Consider the following 16751-nt stretch of genomic DNA (forward strand, 5'->3'; position numbering starts at 1 on the left):
GAGTATTCCAAGACTTATCGAGAGCTATCATCAACTCAAGAGGGCATGCGAACCACATACATGTTCGTCTTGTCATGAGTAGGACGAGAATGCTTCTGCGCCCTACAGATGTCGTTGCCCCGGCCAGCCGCGTCACGTATGCAGGCGACGGCGTTTCCAGCCGGCTGTGCCTACCTAGATAGGCAAGCTGACGGCCGACCAATCCATCGAGTCAGAATCGTAAGAATTATGAAATCAACGGTGGTGACTGGAGGAACTCTCCACAGGTACATACAGTCAGAAGCGAGCGTGACTCCCCCAAAGAGCGCGAGGTACGTAGTTGAGGCCGGCTGAGGCGGCGGAGATCCGAACGGCTGTCCGTATCGCAATGGAGCCCTCTGTGTTGATGGTAGTCGATACATGACCGAAATGCTTTGCATGATCCCCAAAACGTGTTCGTGGAGAATAGCACTTTTCGACAAGGACGCTTCACGCTTGCTGGAATCATGGCTGCGACGCTGCCAGTTCGTCTTCTAGACTTCGCGTGAGGGGCATAGAGGACGTTGACAACCTTGGAAGCAATCAATTCGGCATATTTATGTCAAAAACCAACGACGCGATCTCCCTACGAAGCTTTTAACTCAGGTCGACTCAGCATATCAACTCGGCGCATTGGTGGCGAACACCAATGCTGCAGCAATGATTGCGTTGAACATCGGTGTTGTAGTGCGACCGTTGCAGGCTCCGATGACGATTCATTCAGTGACAATCATTGCCAAGGAGCACTTGAGAATGCCGTAATATGAATCTGCACTTCAAACGTAGAGCTCTACACCTCAGAAGCAGAAGACTGAGTGTATTGCAGCATCGTCTAATGTTTGTCAAGGGTTTCCGACTATAAATGGACAACTGGGCAAGCAAACAATCCTGGATTTCTAACAATTGCAGAGAGACACGATAATCTTCTGCAACCTAATAAACCATCTAGTGCTCGCGGCCGTCGGCCCAGTGCTACGCGACTTTCCACTATCATTTTCCACTGGAAACATGACGGCTACGCGAGAAAGGACGAATACTTCTCAAGGCAGCATACAGTGTATAGACGCCTGTTCATGTAGCGATTTTTCACGCGTGTTCCTAGCGATAGCAGACCGATGTGAGATCAAACCGATCTAATCATAGGCGTTGTCATGAATACAATTGATTGAGTTAATGAGTATATTCATTATACCTAAGTATGTTCAATTCATCCGCACGTTTCTGAAGCTCCGCACTAGCGGCTCTCGACCTCAAGTTCTCGGGGGTTTACGACATGCAAGCGAATGGACACAAGAATCATTTCAACGTCGGCAAAATCGCGATCACATTAGACTCATCAACATCACCTCATGCAACCTGCTGCATCCTGGAGATAATGGCATCCTACGCTCCCCGCGTCCGGTCGCTATACCGCAACATCCTGCGCGAACTGCCAGCGCGTTCGCCCTCAATCCTAGCCAATCCCTCGCCCATCCAAAAGCACATCCGCGCCGACATCAGCAACAGCATCGTCACGCCATCACTCCAACACCAGCAAGAACACAAGACCATCGAACAGATATTAGACGAAGCTTCGCAGTATGTGAACTACCTCCAGGCGCAACGACAATACACTACGCTTGTTGAGCGCTACAATCCGGGAATGAACATGAGTGAGGAGGAACGTGTGCGTCTCTCGGCGCGCAGGGTCGGTATGAATTTGCCTGTTGAGGCGGATCTGTCGGATTTGTCGGAGGATGGAGAGGGCCGGAAGACTTCATGAGATGTATGGGTCTCATCGCGCTTCACATCATCCGCGCAGACAGGTTTACCAGGACTACGTGCAATGCGGCAAGCTGAACGCCGCTCTCTGCTGCTTATCCATTGGCATGGAGCTGAGCCGCATCCTTAGCAATTGATCCGTTGGACACGACAACTCATCTGGGTGATAAGGGAGCAGTGCCGCTGTTGATCAGATGCGAGCGAGCTGCGCGATCAATGCTCTTGTGTAGACTGCAACACGGGCTGGATCATAATGAAGTCTGGCGAGGATAATGCCGCTTCACTGTACAATATTTCTCTCAAAATAGAGGCTTTGTCACGAGATGGCATGGGCGAGAGATTATGGAAGGAGACACGATCGAGTCATCTCATCAGGCATAAAAACTCAAACGTGAAATTATGCCAGTGTCGGACACCGCCAAAAATAGTTCGAAGGAAGGAAAAGCAAATAGAAAAACGCCTCGTGTGCACCTCATCTCCACGCTCAATCGTATGCAAGTTCAAGCATGATTCGTAATTCGTTTCAGCCCAACCAACCGTCCTCGTCACCGAGGTCCAGCTTCGGGCTGAGTAAAGCAGGCAAAGCCTCCAGTTTGGGTGCCGGTGCATCCTCCTTCCTCTTCTTGGCCGGACTTCTCGTCGGGCTCTCATCTTCGGATGGACCCTCTCGTACGTAAATTGTCTCCCAACCATCTTCGATGGCGGCAGCTACCCAGGCGCGCAAGCCGTCGTGGATGCACGAATAGAATTTTTCTTTGCAGGTACGGAGCTGACCGCCCATCAACTTCTCGAAGCCACAGGCGCGCAGCTGCTCGCGCAGGGCATTTCGGCTTGCGGGTGATTCGTGGGACGCGATCAGTCCGTTCATCAGATCGAGATGTGCCGCCATATAAGTTGTGGCGTCCCATTCAACTCCGCCGATGTATGGTGCAGCAGGAACAGGTGGGCGAGAGCCGGGAAAGTGGCGAGCTGTGTATGGTGCCATCGGCGCTGCTTTTGGCTTTTCGAGCGTGACAGCGTCTTGGGCTTCAGAGGCACCACCTGCTGACTTCGGTCGCGGTACGACGTTGAGATTGTGAAGAAATATCCAGAATACTTCCTTGGCCACATGAGTCACCTCTGTACACCAAAGCTTGTATGGTCGAGGGATGTGCATTTCTCGAACGAAATCCACGGGTTGGTCATCTTCTGGCGTGGCCGGCTCTCCGAGATACGTCAAGATCCTCTGGGCATGGTGTTGCAGCTCGGAAGGTGATCGATTCGTCGTTGCCGATGATAGAAAATTGACTGTACTTGTTAGCATAGGCTCGTTCAACATGAGATCAAAAATACATACAAAGAACATTGATGATAATCGTCCGCGTGGTGTATTCAGCTGGACCTTTCTTTTCATCGTCGAAGAGCATCCCGAGCAGCTTAGGAAATAGGGTGTCTGCGCAGCCATCCAGTTCGACCATCGCTCGTTCAGTGGTGCAAAGACCCTTCAAGCAAAGTAACGTCTCGTGAAGGAGTTGATCCTCGTGATCTTCGCGCCACTCGATGGCCATGATCCTGTCGAGAAGCTTGACAATTTCGGCCATGCCTCCGAGCGATATGAAGGTGTCCACCCATGCAACAGTCTCATTGCGCAGCAAGAGACGCAGCTTGTGAAGTTTTCCGATTTCCGTCTTTGTGGGATTCTGAGCGGACTTGATATATGATATGTAATCGACAGGGTATGAAGGAGGTACGGCTTTGCGTCCTAATGAGCCATTCGGCGTAGTGGGACTCATGGGCTGGTTGCTGCCAGTCTTGCTTTCTTTCGACGGCACGAATGAGGACAAAGCCCGAGTATGGCCGCGTTGCTTCTTGGCTGGTGTGCGCTCGCCAGTCCGATCACCCTTGGAAAATGTGAAGGTGCGACTCCTGGCCCGTGTTCGTTTGGTCGACTTCGCGTCATCGTCATCGACGACCTGTGTGCTCTGCACGATCGAGTCTTTCGACGATGCTGCAAGTGGCTGACCCTGCGATGCTCGACTCACTGAGCCCGGTGGACTTGTGTGTGGTGTCTTGGAGGTACTCTGATCTTGTCGGACGAAGTCTGCCTTCACTCGCAGCGTCAATGTCCGCATCTTTTGCCGTTGTGGCTCTGGAATGTTTCTCGCTTCGAGCACAGCCTCAAAGGCTTCATCGACGGCTTTGGCATCGATAGCAGGTTGTTGCTTCGCACCGGACACTGATCTTGCTTTGCCTTGCAACGCTGCCACAGCAGCCATGACACGTCCTCCACGCTTTGTGATGTTCAACTTTTCCCGCAGCGGCACATGATCCGAGTTACTGCCGCTGCCCTTGCGACTTTCGAAAATCCTTCGCGTGCCAGAATCCTCCGACGATCGATGCTCCGAGCTCTGTCTTCCACTGCTGACCCTTCGACCAATAGCACTCACGATCCCTTCTGATCCTGAGAAGATTGAGCTCTGAGGTCGCGTGGCACTTCGACCGAGCTGAGGCCGTAATGACGGGGCATCGAGTGTGCCATTGAAATTCCTCTGCATGCCAGGGTTGTAGTCTGTGGGAGTATATTTTGCTATTTCGTCCGCGATTGTCGTCTTTTGGGTAGTGGCAAACTGTGCCCAGATTGGTGTCGACGTCTGCTCATGCGATGACGGCGGAGGTGTGTTGTTCTCTTTATCCCAGGCCGTAACATTCCTGTCGTTGCGACTCGGAGTGGTGATCGTCGAGAGTCCAGCGGCCATCTTCCTGATCGACCCGCTCTCGCTTGGGATTTCAAGATCGAGGCGAGGATACTTCTTCAAAGGTGCAGCCCTTGTAGGGTTGGCCTTCGAAGGAGTCGAAGATGGTGACTGCATATTGCCGTTGCGCTCTCCCAACACAGCTGGGCCGCGTTCGCCGTGTGTGCCTGCGTCATTCCGTGCCGGTGAGGATTGACCTCCGAGCATTGCTCTCAGGATGGCAGCTTTGGACGAAGATTGGTTCCGTTTGTGTTGCGGACGTTGCATGCCCATTGGGCTTTGTGGTTGGACGGGCATCGTTGCAGGTACGATTCATTATCGGACCCACATCCAGGAGCCCACGAGTCTCACGAGAAGGAGGAGTTTGGATGTTGCCAACGACGAGATGATATGTATGTCTCGATGGAAGAGTGAAGAGTATGGCACTAGTACTGCAGCGTTAGATTATCAGTGTAATTATGCCTGCCGGCACGTTGTGCAATCAAAGTTTAAAGCACGCGCGCGTTTATAACGGTGCTGTATACACGTTGTTCGGACGTGTGTTTGGATTTGGATTGCGGGGCGCTCGGCCCTGGCAACGGGAATTTCATTGATGATGGCCAGGTCCAGGTGGTGGTGGTGGTGAGTGAACCTTGTCCTAACGCGTGGTACATCAGTGCACACGCGTGGGACATACAACGCAGCAATTTATTAGCTCGGACGTGAGCCACGGAGGACTCGCCCCGGCCGCTGATGGGTGGAAATCATTTTTGTATTTCTTTGTTCGGCGATGGAGATATTTGACTGGTTCCCTTGTTCAAAATAATGATATCATTGGGTGTTATTACAGTATCATTCATTAATCAATGTCTACAACACAGCACCGTAGTACCTAGGTAAATACCATATCAGAGTGGTGATGAATAGGTGAGAGGCAATGGCACATGCTGCCTGCATGATAAGCCATTCCTCCTGTCACTCAACACGCACGTGTGGTGTGCACAGTACCTAGGTAGGTAGTCACTGTTACTGTACTGTGAGGGGTGAATGCAGCGCAGCGTACCTGCAGCCATGGGGAAATCTTCACAGATCTCGAGTTCTTTCGTCATTGTTGTCTTTAGTAAACAAATAAACCCTTTCCATCAGCAGGCAGGCAGCGTTCCACGGTTGACTTCGGCATTTCGAGCCACGCAGTAATCATCCCTCTTTCCGCATTTCCACACTCAGACCTGTCTGTACACATAACAACAACTTACCTCTTTTTTTCTTCTTTGTCCCTCACCGTGGCAACAGTCTTTCTCCCATGGCTTCCATCGAGCAAAGACTCGACGTGTTACGAGCGTGGCTGACCCGCAACGGCGGCCGCATCCATCCCGACATTGCTCTCGCGTACGATGAGCAGTCTGGCGTGCACTGTCGTGCGAGCACAGACTTGGCGGCGGATACCTCTTTATGCTCAGTGCCTCACGCACTTGCTCTATCCAGCCTGAATGCCTTGGTCGACGATGAATTGATCGCCTTTCGCAACCGAGGCATCCCTGTCGAGGCGATCGGTCATTTCTATCTTATACATCAATACATCACAAAGGACACATCGTTTTGGAAACCTTATCTCGAGACGCTGCCATCTCCAGCGCATGCTCACTCGACGCCGTTCTGGTTTGATAACGAGGATCTCGCATGGCTGGCCGACACAGATGTCTACCACACCACGCTGGCTCGTCAAGCCGCCCAGCGAGCCAACTATGAGCAAGGCTTAGAAGTGCTGCAACGAGCTGGGGTAGATACAACGCCGTATACTTGGTAAGTTCATTCCAAGGTAGGTGCGATTTCTGTTTTTGATTCCATCTGTCAGGCCGCTTTTCCTGTGGGCCGTCACTATATTCACGTCTCGGTCCTTCTCATCTCGCGCTCTTCACCCTGAGGCCAGCAAGTACTGGGCCGCGCACAAACATGACTCCGATGGCCGTCGTCAGACAGTCCTCATGGATATGTCGCGTGTCTCTACTGTTGACCTGGACTTTCCTGTACTCTTTCCAATTGTAGATATTCCCAACCATCTGCCCGATGCCAACATGGATTGGACGTATGACCCGGGAGTTTTCAGCATCGCGCTCGCCGGTTCCGTCACTGCAGGGTCTCAGATATACAACAATTATGGTCCGAAGGGTAATGATGAATTGCTGCTCGGCTATGGGTTCTGTTTGTTGAACAACCCTTTCGACAAGGTATTGTTGACCTTGAAACAGCCCACACCTGAGCTTCAAAGGGACATTCGGTCCGTACATTCCGGGTACTTCACGCAAGATGGTGTATGGAACAGTGAAAAGGCGACCTTTGGAATCGGCCGTTGTGTCCTTGATCGAGAAGATCTGAGCAAAATCTACACTCAATGGCCAGAGCCGTTAATTGAGTTCCTGCTTTACATCCTTCGTCACGAACGTGGACTGCTCTTTACATTCATACAGCATCCTGTCGCGTATCTCACGTCTACAGACAGTGTCGGCAGTCGATACCAACCGCACCTGCTCCGTGCCATTGTGCAGTCATTGACACCGAAGCTGGCCAAATTGAGGTCTGCCGAATTGTCATCGCCAACAAATCACAAGCAAATTCAAGCAAAAACATATCGAGACAGTCAGGTTCAAATCCTCGATTCAATCATCAATGGCTGTCGAGATTTCCTACGATTGGACTTTCGTCCCCAAAATCCTGAAATGCAATTTTCCCGTGGGAGAGGGATGTTGCTGACGTTGGAAGAAATTTTAACAATCGCTGGAAAGTCTAAACATGTGGGACGGATGGATGGATTTCTGGCTGGCATTGCTCAAAGCGCTGGGACTGATCATGTCTTGCAATTACGACAAGCTGGCTGGGAAGAAGATGTGTTAGCACTACTTCTTTGCCATCTCTCGCTCGATGGGTGGACGCAGTCTCCAAACCCCGAGTATCTGACAGATATCAAGGTCGATGCGGAAGAAATGGAGCACGCTCAAGGACTTTACGACATCGTTCGCACTGCTGCGCAGCAGTTGCCTGATTCGCTTTGGCACGATCAGAAATGGTCGGCTTCTTTCATAGCTGCTCACGGAGGCCTGATTATGAAGTATGACAGCTTCATGATGATGGTACCAAATGCACATTCGGAGTCAGAAGAAGCCAGACTGGTGGTGTATCTACATGGTCTTCAGCAGTCTTAAAATCACGTGCAACCTTAGGTAGCGATACAGCTCTACTACGTCACTTTAAGCTCGCAGCTCGCGGAAAGAGCTTCGCCGACATCCTGTTCGTGAATGTGAATGTCCTCAATCGTTGACGAACATACCCGGTAGTAAACAAGAATCCGTATCTTGCAATTGAATTTCGGCAGGCTTTAGTCCTGTACACGATATGAAGATATTAATCACGGGCGCAGGCGGCTTCATAGGCCAGCTGCTCGCAACACATCTCTTAGAACAAGACGGCATTGAAGTTGTCCTTGCCGACATCGTGGAACCGCCTGTCCCAACAAAAGCCAAGCATCGCGAAAATGCTCATTGTTTGGAGGTTGACATATTCGCATCTCCCGAGGCAGTGCTTTTCAGAGACCTTAACGCAATCTATGCCTTCCACGGAATCATGTCGGCTGGCAGCGAAGCAAACTTTGATCTGGGATACCAAGTCAATCTATACAGTAACCTCAAACTTCTCGATGCTATCCGCCGAGTGTGCCCTGGTGTCAGATTGATCTTCAGCTCGAGCGTGGCCATCTTCGGACAACCTCTTCCGGAACTACCGAACGAGACAACATATCCCACCCCACAGAGCTGCTACGGTATCCAGAAGGCTATAGTAGAACTCGCCATCAATGACTACACACGACGAGGCTTCATCAACGGCTTCACGTTGCGGCTCCCCACCATCTCGCCTCGGGCGGGCAAAGCGACGCAGGCCGCGAGCAATTGGGTCAGCGGCATCATTCGCGAGCCTCTGCAGGGCCTAGAGAGCGAATTACCCGTTGACGACGATTTCCGAGTGTGGATCTCCTCGCCGACCACCCTGGCCAAGAACCTTATTCATGTCCTCACGTTGCCTCGAGATTGTCTCCCGTCGCATATCCGACAGATTCAATTACCCGGGATCACCGTCACGTCCAAGGAGATGCTTTCTGCGCTAGGTGAGGTGGGAGGAAGCGATGCCACCGATCTCGTCAAGCGCACGACGCCGAGCCCGGAGATCTCTGCCATTCTGCATAGCTGGCCGCCGGCCTTGGATGATACTAAGGCCCGTGAGCTGGGCTTCGTTGCGGACCAGAGCTTTCTCGAGACGGTGAAGGAGTTTGCGGCAGCTTTGAAAAGTTGATGGGTAGGCAAATCGATTAGTAACGAATTTTGAACCAACTAGTGTGCCGATACGAACGGTTGATAATGTGATGTATATTTTCAATATGTAGATTTTACACATGCAGGCTCTACCCCTCCGGCTCTGTCATGGCAATACTGGAATGGCTCGTAGATGTGCCTTTCGGAGAAACCACACAAATGGCACTGCCACGCATGCGATGACTGCCTGGAATATGAGGGCTCGGGTCATGTTCCCGTCTGGCTGACCATCCGATTCAATAGAGGAGCGCAACGCTGTCATAGCAATGATGAAAATACCACCCAGTACTTGTCCACCTGTCCATGCGATTGTGCTAGAGACCTCGGGCGAGACAGGATATGTGACTAATGTCAGAAGCTCGAGCGCGCAAGGAAGCAAGCTGAAAGATGTGCCTCCGACGAGAGCACAGGTAATGTATACACCTGCGATAGATCGTGTCGCAGGCATAAAGATAAGGATAATGTAAGAAATCGCGACGAAAGGTACTAGCACCTTTACTGTAATCAAATACGACTTGGTTCGGTCGACTATTGGCGAAATGATGGCGGCTGCCACAAGACCGACCAGGATCAAGACACCACCGGCAATTCCAGAGTCGGTCTCGTCAAAGCCATATGGCTCCAGGATGGGCACCAAGAGGCTGGAAGTCGCATTGAAAAATCCGACGAGCACCGAGAATGGAACAAAGATCAGCCAAAAAGCTGTGTTCTTTGGCAATTGATGCAATGCCTGCAAGAGGTCCAGCTTTGGAGCAGCTGCAATCGACGATGGCGGCGTAGGGGGCGCTTTTGGTATGAAAGCAGCGGGTAAAGCAGCCACGGTGGATATGATGGCTGTGAGCAGCACCAAGTTGGGAAGTCCTGATGTGTCGGTCACCAAGAAGGGACCAATGAGTTGGCCCAGGGCACCTCCGAATGGATTTGCCAATGAAGCCAGTGCTGTGGCCGACACCCGACCACTGTCGCTAAACCAGAGATTGCTGTATCTCGTGGGTGCTGCAAGAACAAAAGGTTGAGCGAACCCAATAAGAATCTGCCCAAAGACGACGGCACCTAAGGATGGAGTAGCTGCTCTGACCCCGGCATATCGGATCCAAGCGCCTACGAAGGTAAGGCCGCTTGCCACGAGAATCGAGGTTTTGGGTCCGTGACGATTCAATACCCAGATTGTCGCGGGAGCAGCGACAAGGAAAGCAAACAGAAATCCAGTACTGAGCCAGCTGATCCCACTCTCTGATACGCCGAAGAACTGAGCAGAGGTGCTAGAAACAGCTGCAAAAGTGAGCCAGTCCCAACTGATGACGATATTCAGGAGCCCCAGCTGTGCAAGTCCGAACCATCGGCTCCGATATACGCGGTAGCTTTGTGGTTCTTCGGAGAGCTGATTTTCGAGTGATTCGATGTGGTCGTGCTCTGTAGCCTGCTCAATGTCGGTGGAAAGTGTGTGCACATTTGCTCCCGTCTTGTCATTCTGGCCGTGGCTTCTCGGCTCATCTTCGTACAATGAAAATTGTCGCGCGTCGCGCGCATCGCTTGAGCTGCCCTGCATTTCCGAGAGTCGGTGGTACTCGATCCTATCTCTCGCCATTCATTGTGCGGGCGCACGACTATTTATCGCACATCTAGCTGATATCTGCTATCTCCTCGAACTCGATGAATTCAGGAGCGTCGCGTCAGGTCTCGTGACCGAATCTATGGTCAATGTTAAATGCCGATAACCTTCCCACGATCACCAGGTCCGAACCACTAGGCTTTCCCGCAAGCGAGCTGGCCAATTACGGGTGGAAAACGCTCTTGTAGTGATGCGATTCATGAGTACACGCCCAATTGAGGGGCGCGACGAATGCCTGACTCGGAGACACACCGAAGATCTGGCTAGGGCTGGAAAGTTCTACAGCGCGAGTGCGTCAGCACATTTACGCGGGACAATGATGTCGTAAGCTGGGCGATCTATCTGCCTGCATCTACAATCTACAGTGTGTGATGATCTTGAGCGTCTGCCTTCTGGGACCATATCATTGCTCCATTCCTAGCACGAAAGTGCTCCACTAGGCTCCAGGAGATCGCTTGTTAGCCATATGCGACAGACGGAGCCTGGCCTCTCACCTTAAAAACTTGCCTGTCGTGCCTGGGATGCTCGCCACAAACGCCCCAACACTATAGGCCACAGAGCAGGATGTATCAGACCTTTAGCGGCAATGGTCGAAGGCCACGACAAGTGAATCTCTCCGGCAAATCATCGAACCCATTTGCGTCGTCAATAAATAGCGGAGCTCAGCAAGCGGTAGCCTCCGCCCAACAGGACAGGATCTTGCGCCAGCAGCGAAGAGAACGAATACAAGCATCGTCCCGGATACAGAGAACATGGCGAGGTCACCAGTCGCGGAGAAGGACGTTCGGATTGTGGCGAGATATTTGGGATCGAAAGGAAGAGCAGGAGAATGGAGCATATCCAACTGAGGAGCAGTCGCTACAACAACTACGCCGCCTCTTGCTTTTCTACAATCCTGGACATGAGAGCAAGGATGTGGAAAGGCTGATTTGGTACGGTACACGTCAATCTACTACTCAGATCGCATTAGGACCAGAGTCGCCATGGCCTGCGGCATACAGAAGTTTGCAAGCGGCCTGTCTGGCTGCGCTCAAGGTGTCACGCGACAACGACTCTGATCGAACTCTCCTGTGTATATTAGCTTACGCCGCTCAGCATGTCCGGTTTACCGGCGCCGACGCCTTGGAATATTATCTGACCTTGACCGGTCTCCTTGAGAAGAACCTTCCGCTGGATCCGTTGCAGGGCGCGATCCTGGCACCACTTGAAGGATCTGGTGATGCATATGCTGGATTGTCTATTCTGTTGTCAAGGCCACTGGACACCGAGATGTTAAGCCTGTTGAAATCGTCGATCGATGCGCTAGAGCTGTCTCGTGCTCTACTGGGCGCAGTCTCATTGGACAAAATGGACGTTCACGCGAGACTGTGGCTCCTAGGCAACATGATATACGTAACAGGTCGATCAAGCGATGTCAAATTCACCAGCATCATCGCACGCTTGCTTGGCTCGCTGGCGGACGATGTGGACTTTGAGGGACAGCCTATCAAAGTGGACAACTCCATCTTTGGTCGCGAGATTGCAGACCTAACGACCGGCATACCTTTGAATACATACCTCCATGAAAACATCAGTGCACTAGTCGACCAGCAGTCTGTCCGCAACTTAATCGTCAACGAGAGCACAAAGGGTGATGGATCCTTCGCTCAGGTTCTGGCGAGCTATGCTCTCACGCTCCTGAGGTGCTTTCCACGCAAGGCCGATGACATCCGAATGTGGCTTTATCGTGGACCTTCTAGTTCTACTGGAGTCCCAGCTACACAATACCTTTGGTCTATTGCCAAAGACTCCGGTGTATTCACATCGATTGCAACGACGACAAAGAATGTTATGCCGCTACTTAAATCAACCAGTCCGGCCGCCAATCTCAAGGATGACTGGACCGTAATCTTGGTTTTCATGGAACTCTACACATTCATCCTCAAGATCCTAGATGATGAAGAGTTCATGGGCAGCAACGCCGATGGGAAGCAAAAGAACCCGGTGGCAGTATCCGATATAGTCTCATTGGTGACTTTTCTCAAGAATCTGGGCTTCACTCTCTATTTTAACGCCGACGAGTTGAACGAGACAGGTTCGACCTCTGCACTTGACGTTGCAAAACACGGCCTCGGTCATCATTTTCGCAATTCCCGACCCTCAGTCGTCGTTCAAGTGGATATCAAACCACTGGTGGTCGCCAGTATACCTGGTTTGACGATCGTGTACCTCAAGGGACTTGTCACGGGCCTGCTACGCGCCTTGTACGAACGAGATTCAAGACGCCAATTCCTTCCGAAAGACCATTGGTTGATGACTGATCGATTTGATATGCAGTCATTTATCCCAGGCGTAGTTTCTGAGGAGGAGAAACGGCATATGGTGCAAGAACAGGAAGACAACGAAGACAATGGTGATTCGGATGATGACTCGGATCTATTTGATGACCATGCGAACAATGGCCGTCCTCACGACAGCCGCGCTCGTGCGCTTCGCAACCAGGATGCGAGAGAGCGCGCCCAGCGGAAAGCCAGTCGGAAACGATACCTGGAGTCTGTTGCGCCTCGACTGGAAATTTTGCAGAACATGCCATTCTTTATACCGTTTAATATGCGAGTACAAATCTTTCGTCAATTTGTAACCCTAGACCAGGAGAAACGACGCAATGGGTTTGTCGATCCGGATATGTGGCGTCAAAGCATGCTGATGCAGACGCCTATCGGGACTGCTCCTCAGGATATGCTGGCAAAGCACCATGCTACCATCAAACGAGAACAAGAATTCCAAGACGCGTATCATTCTTTCTATGATCTAGGCGCCGCTTTGAAAGAGCCGATCATGATCACGTTCGTTGATGCTTTCGGCATGCCAGAAGCAGGTATCGACGGCGGAGGCGTGACAAAGGAGTTTCTCACAAGCGTGATCACACAAGCTTTCAACCAGACCTCTGAGACAGCTGAGAAGTATTTCGTGGAGAATGACAAGCATCTCCTGTATCCGAATCCGGTGGCCATGGAGGAGATCAATCTGCGGTTCAGTCAACAGGTTGGGGCCAATCCTCGTGGTTCAGCAGAGGCTCCAACGACAGCGCGAGAAATGCAGAGGGAATTGCTGAAGCAATATGACTTCCTGGGCCGTGTCATTGGGAAGTGTCTGTACGAAGGTATATTGATGGATGTTACTTTTGCTGGATTCTTCTTGAAGAAATGGGCATTGACTGGCGGTACGGGCAGCGCGTCCATGGAGTCTGGATATCGAGCGAGTATCAACGACCTACGAGAGCTGGACGAAGATCTCTACCGAGGTCTTCTAGCATTGAAGAATGCTGAAAATGCCGAAGACGTCGGCGTTGTGTTTGCAGTGGATGACACTGTAGGGCCTCCAGGGAAACAGCGGGTCATTCAAACAGAGCTAATCGACAGAGGCGCCGACATTGCTGTCACCAATGAGAATCGTCTGGCATACATCAACTACCTCAGCAGGTACAAGCTTCAACGACAAAGCTGGCGCCAGACCAATGCTTTCCTCCGCGGTCTCAGTATGATGATACAGCCTTCATGGTTGTCCATGTTCAACCAGACGGAGTTGCAGACTTTGATCGGAGGTGCGTCGGCGGGCATCGATGTTGAAGATCTCCGGCGAAACACTGCGTACGGCGGCACCTATGTGATCGGGGATGACGGATTGGAGCATCCGAGTGTGCAGATGTTCTGGCGCGTCATGCATGACATCGCAGACGAAGACCGCCGGAAGGTCTTGAAGTTCGTGACGTCGACACCACGCGGACCGCTGCTTGGGTTCAGCCATTTGAAGCCCTTGTTCAGCATTCGGGATTCTGGAAGTGACGAGAACAGGTTCCCGACAACAAGCACTTGTGTGAATTTGTTGAAATTACCAGTGTACAAATCAGAGAGCACACTCCGTGCCAAGCTGTTGGCTGCTATCAATAGTGGAGCAGGATTCGACTTGTCCTAATGAGCCATGACATTGTTCGAAATATAGATGATCCTGATGAAATCGATTGTTGTCGTTGTATTTCATTACTCATTGGTCATGTCAAACGTTTTTGTGGAACGCCACCGTGTGGAGCACTAGATCAAGTATCCGCAGTTGCCTGTCGATCGTGAGTCTGCGTGGCCCTCAAGATAGCGCATTACGGCACTCTTTGCCACAAGATGGACATGTTCACAGGCTCTCCGGGCCACTACATGTAATTCGCCCATAGCGGATGTGTCTTGCATGTTCACAAACTGCAGTCTTAGTTGAGTGTGATGAGCAGTCAATGCCAACCTCAACCCCAACCCTAAGAGCTCATGACTCCCGGGCGGGCGATCGAACAGCATCCCGCTCACCGAGACGGCACTACATATCATGTGGACGATTACATCGCTCGTCTCCCCTTGATCAACCATTGTGTCTCTTCCTGACCTGATCGTGAGCGCAGGTGTTGCTTGCTATGGACAACTCAGGTGCAGTACGCATTGTGACACCGCTTGTCCATGCCCCTGCCCGCCAGTCTCCTCGGAAATGGGGAAAGTACACATGATGGAGAGACCATATAAACGTCTACGGGTCTCATTCATCACCATTGCTTGATGTCATGTACAGTACATGCACGATTGTACAAGTAGACTTATTACATGTCATTACAGTACTGTAGAAAAATAAGATCCTTGCACGTGAAAGTGACAGCCGGTGATCGACCCGTCAATCTATGATCCGCGGTAAGATGGCGGCGCATGAAGCACTAAGCCTGTTCCTGTTAGTGTAAAGTCATAGGCGTCAACCGTCTCCGAACTTCTTTCGTGATCCGGCAGCCAAATGTCGGTCGCAGACTAGGATTTCGTCAGCTCCAACACCGACGCCTTGATAGGACCATCGCCCATCGCTTCTACCGAGGCTGTCGATAAACCTTTTGACACCATGTCGGCCGATAGTCGGCTGATGCTGCGGCCTGCCCATCGATGGTTGGCCCTTGGGCGTGGCAAAGTATAACGGAAATTCTATCATGGTGCTATCGCAAAATATAATATATCGTCTCTGATTGACACCACACTTCTTGCCCCATCCCATCTACCTCTCTCATCACAGGCATATCAACATGACTAAGAACATTGACTGGTCCGCCGTCCGCAAGGACATCGCGTCTCTGCTTCACCAACCCGAATACGATGATGGCTCTGCTGGTCCCGTCCTCGTGCGACTAGCATGGCACTCAGCAGGCACATACGATGCCGAGTCAGACACTGGCGGCTCGAACGGTGCTGGTATGCGATACGAAGCCGAAGGTGGTGACCCGGCCAACGCTGGTCTTCAACACGCCCGAGTCTTCCTTGAGCCCATCAAGTCCAAGTACCCCGATGCGACCTACGCCGACCTGTGGACCCTGGCCGGTGTGGTTGCGATTAAAGAGATGGGAGGACCAGAGATCAAATGGCAGCCTGGCCGAACGGACTACGTCGACGACAGTAAGCTCCCTCCTCGCGGTCGTCTGCCCGACGCTGCGCAAGGAAACGACCACTTGCGTAACATCTTCTACCGCATGGGTTTCAACGACCAGGAGATCGTCGCTCTCTCCGGCGCCCACAACCTTGGCCGATGCCACTCAGATCGATCCGGTTTCGAAGGTGCCTGGGTGAACAACCCCACCCGCTTCAGCAACACCTACTTCAACCTCATGCTCAGCAGGACATGGAAGGAGAAGGTCCTGAAGAACGGCAACAAGCAATTCGTCTACTACGACGAGGATGCCGACGAAGAGCTCATGATGCTGCCCACCGACCTCGCCCTCCTCTCCGATGACAAATTCCGCAAATGGGTGGAGACTTACGCCAAGGACAAGAACAAATTCTTCGAGGACTTCGCCGCTGTCTTCGAGAAGCTGATGGAGCTCGGTCTTGTGCGCGATGAGACCGGCAAGGTGCTCAACACCGACAACGTTCGTGGAGGATACCACAGTGCTCCCAAGAAGAGCAGCAAGCCCGGCAGCGCCGGCGCCGACAAGCCTTTTGGCGAGGCCGACAAGCTCGCCAAGAGCAACGAGGCTCACCGCTCCAAGCTTTGAGTATGCGGTCATGGTTGGAATGTTGTTTTGATTATGCTAGACCTAGATTTGCTTTCAAGTGTGTGCAATGGGCGATTCGATTAATTCACCCGGTTGACGAACGCCCTCATCCACTTGTTTACGGCATGAGCACCGCTTGGAATATAGGCGCGCTAGATGTAGATTATTTTTAGACGGCAATGAGAAATTCTTCGACGTAACATCATGTTCGATCGTCGAAATTGAGATGAGCCTGATATGCCTCT

General features: G+C 51.8%; 7 protein-coding genes across 7 annotated transcripts; 5 read left to right on the top strand and 2 right to left on the bottom strand.

The window, feature by feature from the left end:
* Positions 1-1393: 1393 nt before the first annotated feature.
* K489DRAFT_321201 (uncharacterized protein) lies at positions 1394-1780 on the top strand (the record flags this gene model as incomplete). The annotated part of the gene is made up of 1 exon (XM_033601525.1): positions 1394-1780. One exon carries the CDS (start codon positions 1394-1396, stop codon positions 1778-1780), a length of 387 nt encoding a protein of 128 aa, XP_033459346.1.
* Positions 1781-2302: 522 nt separating this feature from the next.
* On the bottom strand, positions 2303-4778 carry K489DRAFT_320364 (uncharacterized protein; the record flags this gene model as incomplete). Its single annotated transcript, XM_033601451.1, has 2 exons — positions 2303-3066; positions 3116-4778. 2 exons carry the CDS (start codon positions 4776-4778, stop codon positions 2303-2305), a joined length of 2427 nt encoding a protein of 808 aa, XP_033459347.1.
* A 1015-nt stretch (positions 4779-5793) lies between these two features.
* K489DRAFT_389206 (SET domain-containing protein) lies at positions 5794-7690 on the top strand (the record flags this gene model as incomplete). The annotated part of the gene is made up of 2 exons (XM_033606486.1): positions 5794-6293; positions 6421-7690. 2 exons carry the CDS (start codon positions 5794-5796, stop codon positions 7688-7690), a joined length of 1770 nt encoding a protein of 589 aa, XP_033459348.1.
* A 190-nt stretch (positions 7691-7880) lies between these two features.
* On the top strand, positions 7881-8831 carry K489DRAFT_320114 (NAD(P)-binding protein; the record flags this gene model as incomplete). Its single annotated transcript, XM_033601432.1, has 1 exon — positions 7881-8831. The coding sequence occupies one exon, from the start codon at positions 7881-7883 to the stop codon at positions 8829-8831; it is 951 nt and encodes a 316-aa protein (XP_033459349.1).
* A 126-nt stretch (positions 8832-8957) lies between these two features.
* On the bottom strand, positions 8958-10400 carry K489DRAFT_389208 (MFS general substrate transporter; the record flags this gene model as incomplete). Its single annotated transcript, XM_033606487.1, has 2 exons — positions 8958-10271; positions 10302-10400. The coding sequence occupies 2 exons, from the start codon at positions 10398-10400 to the stop codon at positions 8958-8960; spliced, it is 1413 nt and encodes a 470-aa protein (XP_033459350.1).
* Positions 10401-10803: 403 nt separating this feature from the next.
* Positions 10804-14624, top strand: K489DRAFT_381063 (uncharacterized protein). The gene has a single exon (XM_033605028.1). It carries the CDS (start codon positions 11028-11030, stop codon positions 14415-14417), a length of 3390 nt encoding a protein of 1129 aa, XP_033459351.1. The 5' UTR covers positions 10804-11027; the 3' UTR covers positions 14418-14624.
* Positions 14625-15271: 647 nt separating this feature from the next.
* Positions 15272-16741, top strand: K489DRAFT_381064 (class II peroxidase). Its single transcript, XM_033605029.1, has one exon. It carries the CDS (start codon positions 15544-15546, stop codon positions 16504-16506), a length of 963 nt encoding a protein of 320 aa, XP_033459352.1. The 5' UTR covers positions 15272-15543; the 3' UTR covers positions 16507-16741.
* Positions 16742-16751: the final 10 nt, after the last annotated feature.

The sequence above is a fragment of the Dissoconium aciculare genome, assembly GCF_010015565.1.
Source record: "Dissoconium aciculare CBS 342.82 unplaced genomic scaffold K489scaffold_7, whole genome shotgun sequence".
In the NCBI taxonomy this organism is placed as follows: domain Eukaryota; kingdom Fungi; phylum Ascomycota; class Dothideomycetes; order Mycosphaerellales; family Dissoconiaceae; genus Dissoconium; species Dissoconium aciculare.